The sequence below is a fragment of the Silene latifolia genome, chromosome Y, assembly GCF_048544455.1.
Source record: "Silene latifolia isolate original U9 population chromosome Y, ASM4854445v1, whole genome shotgun sequence".
NCBI lineage: Eukaryota > Viridiplantae > Streptophyta > Magnoliopsida > Caryophyllales > Caryophyllaceae > Silene > Silene latifolia.
The window spans coordinates 257,037,614-257,049,308 of record NC_133538.1 but is presented as its reverse complement, the minus strand read 5'-3'; the positions used below and the strand labels follow the sequence as shown (position 1 = coordinate 257,049,308).

The window sequence follows — 11,695 nt, the reverse complement described above, 5'->3', positions numbered from 1 at the left end:
GATCCAAAGCCTGTTTCCAGCGAATATCATCATAAAGGTTCGGCTCCACTGTCAAATCCTCTCTAGCATCCCCTCTCTGGATCATATGTATCCCCATCTTCTCCACCTCATTTCTCAGCCTCATTAAAGACATAGCTGTACATAGAGAATGCACACTCTTCCTGCTCAAGGCATCTGCAACCACATTAGCTTTCCCTTCATAGTATATAATATCCATGTCATAATCACCAATCAGCTTCATCCACCTCCTCTATCTCATGTTCAGCTCCTTTTAAGTGAAGATGTACGTAAGACTCTTGTGATCTGAAAACACCTTAAAGGTCGCCCCATAAAGATAGTGCCTCCAAATCTTAAGAGCAAACACAACTGCACCCAACTCCAGATCATGTGTAGGGTAGTTCTCCTCATAAGGCTTCAATTGCCTAGAAGCATAGGTAATCACTTTACCATTCTACATCAACACACAACCCAACCCATACTTTGAAGCATCTGTATACACCACAAAGTTCTCACTCCCTTCAGGTAATGCTAAGATTAGAGCTATGGTTTAACGCTCCTTTAAGGTCTGGAACGCCGTCTCACAACTTTCATCCCAACGAAACCTGTTCTCTTTCCTCATCAAAGCTGTCATAGGTCTAGCTATCTTGGAGAAATCCTTCACGAACTGCCAATAGTACCCTGCTAAACCCAAGAAACTTCTGATCTCTGCCACATTCTTTGGTGCTTCCTACTTGGTAACCGCCTCACTCTTTGCAGGATCCACAGCTACCCCTTTCTTTGAAATCACATGCCCCAGAAAGGCAACTTCCTCTAACCAGAACTCACACTTAGACAACTTTGCATACAGCTGATGTTCTCGCAAAGTCTGTAACACTATCCTCAAATGCTCCTCATGCTCCTCCTTAGTCTTAGAAAAGACTAAGATATCATCTATAAAAACCACCACAAACCGATCCAAGAACAGACTGAAGACCCGGTTCATCAAATCCATAAATACTGCAGGTGCATTAGACAACCCAAACGGCATCACAACATACTCATAATGACCATACCTCGATGTAAAAGCTGTCTTTGGTATGTCCTCTTCCCTAATCTGCACCTGATGGTACCCCGACCTCAAATCAATCTTGGAAAAGACTGCTGCACCACTCAACTGATCAAACAAATCATCTATCCTTGGGAAAGGATACTTGTTCTTTACTGTCACTCTGTTCAGCTCCCTATAGTCGATGCACAACCTCAAGATCCCATCTTTCTTCTTTTCAAACAACACTGGTGCTCCCCACGATGATACACTAGGTCTAATGTATCCCTTCTCAATCAGATCATCTAGCTGCTTCCTTAGCTCCTCCAACTCCTTAGGACCCATATGGTACGGTGCCTTAGAGATTGGCCCCATCCCTGGTTTTAGCTCGACACTGAAATCTATCTCCCTCTTCGGTGGCAACCCCGGAATCTCATCTGGAAAGACATCTGTAAACTCTCCCACCACTGGTATCTGCTCAACTGACGGACTCTCCACTCTATGATCTCTCACATGGCATAAGATCAACGGGCACCCCTTCCTCAGATAGGACTTCAAGGTCACTGTTGCAATCAACTTGACTTTGGGTTTGACAACAAACCCTCGATAAGACACACTAATCCCTTTAGTACCTCTCAAAGAAACCCTCTTTTGATGACAATATATCTTTGCCTTGTACATACCCAACCAGTCCATACCAACTATCATCTCAAAACCCTCTAAAGGAAACTCTAACAGATCCACTGGTAGGTCAACCTGCCCAACTATCATAGACACACCTCTATACAACCGCCCACAAGATACAGACTCACCAGAAGTTTTCCTCTCTCACAAACTCATACTCACTCAAACCCAACCGTTTAGCATGACTCGACGATACAAACGACTATGACGCTCCCGAATCAAACAAAACAAAAGTAAAAACTCCATTAACAAGAAATGTACCGGTGATAACATGAGCATCATCCTCACCTGCTTTCTTCTCCATCATAAACAGCTTGCCACTAAACTTCTGTCCACCTCCTTGGACAGTACTAGCTGAGGTAGACAGCTTAGCAGCCGACCCCTAGTTGTTGTTGTTGTTCGTCGCTGGTCTCTGGTATAAATTACCACCAATGCAGTAAGCCACACCATTGTTACTCTGACCACCCCTATTGTTCAACGACCCAGCCGGCATGTTACTAGCATAGCTCTGCGAAGGACCCTGAGAGAAACTCCCCTGTGACGGCCTCTAGAAACCCCCACTCATAGCACTGGTGCACTCATGCCTCTTGTGGCCCACACCGCCACAGTTAAAACAAGTCATACCCCAACTGCTACTACCACTCCCACGACCACGCCAAAAGGAAGCCCTAGCACTAAACCTTGAACCCGATGAATATGCCCTTGCCTGGTTATGGCCACCCTTCTTGTAACCGGATTGACCTCCTCCCTCACTCTCTGCTTTCCTCTTTTCAGAGCCTCTCTCCTTGGTCATCTCAACTAACCTCTCAGCCCTCCCAGCACGCTCATAACCTCCTTCACATCCATAAGAGCTCCCACTGGTAACTTTTCCATAATCTTGGGGGTCAACCCCTTCTCAAACCTCAATGCCATGTTCTCTTGGCTCAGTCCCATGTCCTAAGCATACCTCGATTTCTTATTAAACTTATGGTAGTACTCAGCAATGGTCATCTAAAAGAAACAAGGTTACATCCTTGTAACCACATATACCTGATCAAACAGAGACGGGTACCGCTCCCTCATAGCCTTTTCCGCCTCCCATGTAGCCTCCTCAACCTCATGGTTAGACTAAAGAACCTTAAGCAACACTGTCTCACCATGTCTAGTTTTCCTAACCTTTCGATCAAGAATCTGTTTAGGTACCTCAAGAGAAGACAAAGACTCATCCAGCTCGATGTTCTCTACCTCTAACACATGTGAAGGATCACTAACATACTTCCGTAGCTGAGATACATGAAACACATTATGCACTCTATCCAAAGCAGACGGTAAAGCTAACCGATAAACAACCTCACCCACACGATCCAAGATCTCATATGGTCCTATAAACTTCTGGCTCAGCTTACCTTTCTTACCAAATCTCATGACCCCACGCATAGAAGACACTTTCAAGAGAACCTTGTCCCCAACCTGAAACTCTATGTCCCGACGATGTAGATCTGCATAACTCTTTTGTCGATCCTGGGCCGCTTTCATCCTTTGCCTAATCAGCTTAACTTGTTCAACCATCTCCTGTACCATCTGTGGTTCCAAAACAACTGCCTCAGCACTATCATCCCAGCAGATTGGGCTCCTACATCTCCTCCCATACAATGCCTCAAAAAGTGTCATGCCAATGCTGGTGTGATAGCTGTTGTGTTAAGAAAACTCAATCAAATCCAACCTCTGCTCCCAGCTACCGCCAAAATCCATAACACAAGCTCGCAACATGTCTTCTAAAGTCTTGATGGTCCTCTCCGTCTGGTCGTCTATCGCAGGATTAAATGCGGTACTCATCTTTAAGGTAGTCCCCATCATCTCCTGCAACTCTTTCCAAAACCATGATATGAACCTCGCATCTCTATTAGACACTATATCCTTAGGCACCCCATGCAAACGAACCAAATGCTTCCTATAAGCCAAAGCCAACTGCATCTTGGTCCAATTATCTTTCATCGGCACAAAGTGAGCTGATTTCGTTAGTCGGTCTACTATAACCCATATGATGTTATTACCCTACTGAATTTTCGGCAAACCAACTATAAAATCCATAGAAATGGACTCCCACTTCCACTCAGGTACCTCAAGAGACTGAATCTGACCTTGTGGTCATCGCTGCTCTCCTTTCACTCTTTGACATGTCAAACAACGAGCCACGAACTCAGCTGTTTCCTTCTTCATCCCCGGCCACCAGAAGGTCTTCTTCAAATCTTTGTATAGCTTGTCACCGCCTGGATGTACCGAGTATGGTGTGCAATGAGCCTTTGTCATGATTATATTTTTCAACTCCTCATCACTAGGAACACACCATCTCCCATCGAATCTCACACTACCATCTGTATGAATAGAGAATCTAGACATTGTCCCTTTCTCTACTCCAGCTCTCCACTCCTCAATCTTGGGATCCAAAGCCTGTTTCCAGCGAATATCATCATAAAGGTTCGGCTCCACTGTCAAATCCTCTCTAGCATCCCCTCTCTGGATCATATGTATCCCCATCTTCTCCACCTCATTTCTCAGCCTCATTAAAGACATAGCTGTACATAGAGAATGGACACTCTTCCTGCTCAAGGCATCTGCAACCACATTAGCTTTCCCTTCATAGTATATAATATCCATGTCATAATCACCAATCAGCTTCATCCACCTCCTCTATCTCATGTTCATCTCCTTTTAAGTGAAGATGTACTTAAGACTCTTGTGATCTGAAAACACCTTAAAGGTCACCCCATAAAGATAGTGCCTCCAAATCTTAAGAGCAAACACAACTGCACCCAACTCCAGATCATGTGTAGGGTAGTTCTCCTCATAAGGCTTCAATTGCCTAGATGCATAGGTAATCACTTTACCATTCTACATCAACACACAACCCAACCCATACTTTGAAGCATATGTATACACCACAAAGTTCTCACTCCCTTCAGGTAATGCTAAGATTAGAGTTGTGGTTAAACGCTCCTTTAAGGTCTGGAACGCCGTCTCACAACTTTCATCCCAACGAAACCTGTTCTCTTTCCTCATCAAAGCTATCATAGGTCTAGCTATCTTGGAGAAATCCTTCACGAACTGCCAATAGTACCCTGCTAAACCCAAGAAACTTCTGATCTCTGCCACATTCTTTGGTGCTTCCCACTTGGTAACCGCCTCAATCTTTGCAGGATCCACAGCTACCCCTTTCTTTGAAATCACATGCCCCAGAAACGCAACTTCCTCTAACCAGAACTCACACTTAGACAACTTTGCATACAGCTGATGTTCTCGCAAAGTCTGTAACACTATCCTCAAATGCTCCTCATGCTCCTCCTTAGTCTTAGAAAAGACTAAGATATCATCTATAAAAACCACCACAAACCGATCCAAGAACAGACTGAAGACCCGGTTCATCAAATCCATAAACACTGCAGGTGCATTAGACAACCCAAACGGCATCACAACATACTCATAATGACCATACCTCGATGTAAAAGCTGTCTTTGGTATGTCCTCTTCCCTAATCTTCACCTGATGATACCCCGACCTCAAATCAATCTTGGAAAAGACTGCTGCACCACTCAACTGATCAAACAAATCATCTATCCTTGGCAAAGGATACTTGTTCTTTACTGTCACTCTGTTCAGCTCCCTATAGTCGATGCACAACCTCAAGCTCCCATCTTTCTTATTTACAAACAACACTGGTGCTCCCCACGATGATACACTAGGTCTAATGTATCCCTTCTCAATCAGATCATCTAGCTACTTCCTTAGCTCCTCCAACTCCTTAGGACCCATATGGTACGGTGCCTTAGAGATTGGCCCCATCCCTGGTTTTAGCTCGACACTGAAATCTATCTCCCTCTTCGGTGGCAACCCCGGAATCTCATCTGGAAAGACACCTGTAAACTCTCCCACCACTGGTATCTGCTCAACTGAACGAACTCTCCACTCTATGATCTCTCACATGGCATAAGATCAACGGGCACCCCTTCCTCAGATAGGACTTCAAGGTCACTGTTGCAATCAACTTGACTTTGGGTTTGACAACAAACCCTCGATAAGACACACTAATCCCTTTAGGACCTCTCAAAGAAACCCTCTTTTGATGACAATCTATCTTTGCCTTGTACATACCCAACCAGTCCATACCAACTATCATCTCAAAACCCTCCAAAGGAAACTCTAACAGATCCACTGGTAGGTCAACCTGCCCAACTATCATAGACACACCTCTATACAACCGCCCACAAGATACAGACTCACCAGAAGTTTTCCTCTCTCACAAACTCATACTCACTCAAACCCAACCGTTTAGCATGACTCGACGATACAAACGACTGTGACGCTCCCGAATCAAACAAAACAAAAGTAAAAACTCCATTAACAAGAAATGTACCGGTGATAACATGAGCATCATCCTCACCTGCTTTCTTCTCCATCATAAACAGCTTGCCACTAGACTTCTGTCCACCTCCTTGGACAGTACTAGCTGAGGTAGACGGCTTAGCAGCCGACCCCTAGTTGTTGTTGTTGTTCGTCGCTGGTCTCTGGTATAAATTACCACCAATGCGGTAAGCCCCACCATTGTTACTCTGACCACCCCTATTGTTCAACGACCCAACCGGCATGTTACTAGCATAGCTCTGCGAAGGACCCTGAGAGAAACTCCCCTGTGACGGCCTCTAGAAACCCCCACTCATAGCACTGGTGCACTCATGCCTCTTGTGGCCCACACCGCCACAGTTAAAACAAGTCATACCCCAACTGCTACTACCACTCCCACGACCACGCCCAAAGGAAGCCCCAGCACTAAACCTTGAACCCGATGAATATGCCCTTGCCTGGTTATGGCCACCCTTCTTGTAACCGGATTGACCTCCTCCCTCACTCTCAGCTTTCCTCTTTTCAAAGCCTCTCTCCTTGGTCATCTCAACTAACCTCTTAGCCCTCCCAGCACGCTCATAACCTCCTTCACATCCATAAGAGCTCCCACTGGTAACTTTTCCATAATCTTGGGGGTCAACCCCTTCTCAAACCTCAATGCCAAGTTCTCTTGGCTCAGTCCCATGTCCTAAGCATACCTCGATTTCTCATTAAACTTATGGTAGTACTCAGCAATGGTCATCTTAGAGGTCATCTTAAAATTATCAAACTCTTCCCTCAGCTTACCACGCACATGTTCAGGCACGAACTCACGCCTCATCGCTTTCTTGAACTCATCCCAAGGTATCGCAGGTAACCCCTGTTTCTGATATATATCCAAAGCACTCACCTTTACCTTGTCCCACCACTCACCAGCTACCTCCCTCAAGTAGAACGCAGCCTGTTCCACTCGAAGCTCATCTGAGCAATGAACTAGATTGAGTATATTATCCATCTCTCTGTGCTAATTATCCAATAATATTGGCGCCCCTGTCCCCTTATACTCCTTAGGGTTGAACCTCGATATGTGAATGCTGATCTTGGAAGGATCAACATCTATATCCTTTCCCACCCTTTTCAAAGCCTCTGTGAGGTGCTCAAACATCTTTACTATGTCATCAACGGTCATACTCTCTGCTCTAGCATACAACGCGGTTCTCTTTGGCGGTATCTTGTAACTATATAAGAGAAAAGTAAACATAAACACACATCTCACATCTCAAACACGCATACGACCTGTATATTACTACTCGATCGAGCCCTTAACCCACTCGATCGAGTTGAGGTCACTCGATCGAGTTGCCCCCTCCACTCGATCGAGTGCCTCGACTCCAGAACCTGACCAGAAGCTGCTAAAAACATACTTGATCGAGCTGACTACCCACTCGATCGAGCCAACCCTACTCGATCGAGTGCCACCACCTACTCGATCGAGCGCCCAAAAACTTGCTTCTGCCCAGAAAACGTAAAACTACCTACTCGATCGAGTCAGACCCACTCGATCGAGCCTCTCACCTACTCGATTGAGTGCCCCCACTCGATCGAGTCATGCAGACTTGTATACACTACCCGCATGTTCAATTCACACCCCCAACATTGTATACTCTTAGAAAAACGACAACATCAACATATGTACTTACGCATCAATATATATTAACAAAACAGAAAGGTGGGAAAGGAAGCTTTTTTATATTCGGTTATAGAGAGAGAAAGCGAGTAGAGAGAGAAAGCTTACATTTTCGCAGTTTCTTCAGCAATGGCGAGAAATCGTCGAAATGTAAATAATACTAATACTCCACAAAAACACAAAAATACTAGTACATTAACTAATAAACACAAAAATAGTAGTAATACGATACATATTACAGAGTTACGAGAGATTGCTGCTACTCATGCAAGTGCAACAAAGTTCTAAGACAAATGAACTCCGTTCGTCAATCTGAGCAAGGAGGTGAGCGCTGTTCTGAAATCATCACATTACGATCGAAACGGAGTGGGAAACAGTTGGCGCGAAAACAGGAGCACCATTGGAACAACCTCGCGTTAAAATTGAAACAGGGGACGTCCAAGGTGAGCTTGGGTTTTGGTCTTCGTCTGTATTCTGCTTTGTTTTGGGTGCTAATCCTCCTAGTCATGTTATGGATGGTTATGTGAGAAGAGTATGGAAGGATTTATCGATTGATAAAGTTGCTTTTCAATACAATGGTGTATGTATTGTTCGGTTTGCTAAACAAGAGGATAAGGATACGGTACTTCAATCTGAACAGCTTTTCTTTGATAATAAACCTTTTATTATTAGAGATTGGCAACCTGATGTGAAATGTGTGAAGGATAAGCCTGATTTGGTGCGAATTTGGGTGAGATTGTATAATTTGGATCTTAAATTTTGGGGGAAAGCTTTACCTAAGATTGTTAGCATGATAGGTACTCCTATCAATCCTGATCGTGCTACTGAGAAGAAGGAATACTTGGAATATGCTAGATTCATGGTGGAAGTGATAATGGGACATAATTTACCTGATATGATAGAATTCATTGATGATAAAGATGTGGTACAGAAGCAGGCAGTTTCATATGAATGGAAACCCCTTGTGTGCGCTCAATGTACTGGCATTGGACATGATGCAGCTATGTGTAGGAAGCGTGCAGATGAGGTTCGTAAGAAACCTGCTCAGAAAGTTTGGAGGCCTAAAGTTCAGGCTCCTGTGAAACCAGTTGTGAAACCAGTTGTGCAACCAGCTGTTGTTCCTGTGCAGGTTGTTCCTTGTGTAGAGTCTCCAGGCGAGAGACAAAGGTGGTCCCACAGTTACTCCTCCTGAGATGATTACCCCCATCCCCTTCAAAGGCAAGGAGATGGCTTCACCAGCTAGTTTGGTCCATCGTCTGTCAAGATTTGGGAGGGGGAACAGTCGGGGGGACCTACAGTGTTAGAAGTTGTACAACAATCCCTGAGGCAAAGTCTACTGAATAGTATGGGGAAGGGGAGAACAACAATCATTCAAAATGGTTAATATAGGATTTTGGAATGTTCGAGGTATTAATAAATGGAATAAGCAAGGTGATATTAGGAGATTCTTGCATATCAATAAAATTGGCCTGTTTGGTCTGGTTGAAACCAGGGTCAAAATAAAGAATAAAGCTAGAATTCAGGATGGGTTTGGTAGGCCCTGGCAAATAATTGATAATAGTGAGATTAAGGATAGTGGGAGAATTTGGTTATTGTGGGATTCTTCACAGATTTTGGTTCAGTGCATTAAGAAGGAATTGCAGGTCATACATGCTCAGGTTACTAATTTGGTGACTGGGTTTGGATGGACATGCTCGTTGGTGTATAGGTGTAATGCTGACTCTGATAGAGCTGCTCTTTGGGACTCTCTGATAGATATGAAAAGTAATATCTCTGGACCTTGGCTTGTAATGGGAGACTTTAATAATGTTTTGTATATGGATGAAAGAATTGGGTCTCGGTGACCGATCTTTGAGGTTAAGGGTTTGGTGTGTGGATGTGTGTGTTTTGTATGATTTAGTCTCTACTGGTGCCTACTTCACCTGGAACAATAAGCAGAAGGGTGATGCTAGGGTATTCAGTAGGATTGATAGGGTATTGGCCAATGATGAGTGGATTCTAACTGGTCCTACTGGGTCTGTTACGTTCCTGCCTGAGGGCCTTTATGATCATAGTCCTTGCTTGATTGAGCTAGGAGCTAATATTGAGAGAAGGAAGGGTAACTTTAAGTATTTTAATATGTGGGGGAAGCATGCTGAGTTTAAGAACATTGTCAATGATGTTTGGAGACAACCTATTTCTGGGTGTTGTATGTTTCAGTTGGTCAAAAAGCTTAAAGACCTGAAACATCCTCTGAAAAAATTGAATAATGGAAGGTATGGGGACATTGAGAACACTGCCTTGGTTGCTAAAATTATGCTGGAAAGTATTCAAAATCAGTTGCATAATGATCCTAGGAATGTGCAACTTCAAAATGAGGAGAGAATAGTAGCTGACTCTTACAAAGAGCTTGATGATGACAGGCTTCTTTTCCTAGCTCAAAAAGCTAAAACCCAGTGGGTCAATTTTGCAGATGATAACACTAGGTACTTTCATAGTACCATTAAAGCTAGACGTGCCCAGAATAAGGTCCTTAAGATTAATGATATGCATGGGGTGAATCATCGAGGTTAATACCATTGAACAAGCTTTTGTAGAGTACTATCAGGCTTTGCTAGGTAGTTCTACAAAGGTTACTCCTGTATGTAGAGCTGTTGTTAAAACTGGCAGGGTAGTGAGTTCTGAGCATGTCAGAGGGATGGTTAAGCAGGTCACTGATGCTGAGATTAGGGAAGCTCTCTTCTCTATTCCAGTGGAGAAAGCTCTGGTCCGGACGTTACTCTGTTTGGGTTTTTCGTAGATGCTTATGACATCATTGGAGGTGATGTGGTTTATTCTCAGAAAGGAATTTTTAGTTCTCGTAGACTCATTCATGACAGTTAATGCCACTGTGCTCACTCTTATTCCAAAAATGGATTGTCCTTCCTCAGTCCATGACTTTCGTCCCATTGCTTGCTGTAATGTCATATACAAATGCATTTCCAAGATCATTTGTAGCAGGCTTTCTGGAGTTCTGATGGATATTGTTAGCATGAATCAAAGTGCCTTTATTAAAGATAGAGAGATTGTTGACAATATTCTTATTTGTCAAGATTTAGTGAGGCTTTATGGGAGGAAAACTTGCACACCTAGGGCAATGCTTAAAATTGATCTCAAAAAAGCCTATGACTCCATTGAGTGGGCTTTTCTTAGGGATATGTTGATTGTCTTAGAGTTCCCCGAGCGATGATTCATGGATTATGGTGTGTGTATCCACAACTTCATTCACCATTTCTTTGAATGGGTCACAGTTTGGGTATTTTAAGGGTAAACGGGGGTTGAAGCAAGGGGATCCTATGTCTCCCTTGTTTTTCACTCTTTGCCTGGAGTATTTTTCTAGGATTCTCAGGGTTGTTACTGAGAAGCCTGATTTCAGATATCATTCTCTTTGTAGGGGGTTGAAGCTTAGTCACCTTGCCTTTGCAGATGATCTCTTATTATTCTCAGAGAGTCGATATTCCTTCTGTCACTATTATGCTGAGAGCTTTTATGACGTTCTCTGAAGCTTCTGGATTATGCATGAATAAGACTAAGTCTGATGTGTATTTGAATGGTGTTAATGACAATCTAGCTACCAAAATTGTCAGGCTTGCAGGGTTTAAGTTGGGGCAATTCCCTTTTAGATATTTGGGTGTGCCAATTTCTTCTAAAAGACTGAGTATTGCAGATTGCAGTAGGGTGGTAGATAAGATTGTAGCAAGGATTCGAGGATGGGGAGCTAAACACCTAAGCTATGCTGGGAGGCTAGTGTTGGTTAAAGCTGTCCTAACTCAGATGCATGTGTATTGGGCTAGGATTTTCCTGTTACCAAAAGGAGTGCTTCACAAGGTGGAGAGTATCTGCAGAAATTACTTATGGGCAGGGAGTGCAGAGTATAAGCATTCTCCTCCTGTGGCTTGGGAGACCTGCTGCTTACCCAAGGAGCA

General features: G+C 43.7%; 2 protein-coding genes across 2 annotated transcripts; both read left to right on the top strand.

The window, feature by feature from the left end:
• Positions 1-8,262: 8,262 nt before the first annotated feature.
• Positions 8,263-8,943, top strand: LOC141630505 (uncharacterized). The gene has a single exon (XM_074443312.1). The coding sequence runs from the start codon at positions 8,263-8,265 to the stop codon at positions 8,941-8,943; it is 681 nt and encodes a 226-aa protein (XP_074299413.1).
• Positions 8,944-9,127: 184 nt separating this feature from the next.
• Positions 9,128-10,959, top strand: LOC141630503 (uncharacterized). Its single transcript, XM_074443311.1, has 4 exons — positions 9,128-9,515; positions 9,652-10,216; positions 10,380-10,505; positions 10,572-10,959. Exons 1-4 carry the CDS (start codon positions 9,128-9,130, stop codon positions 10,957-10,959), a joined length of 1,467 nt encoding a protein of 488 aa, XP_074299412.1.
• Positions 10,960-11,695: the final 736 nt, after the last annotated feature.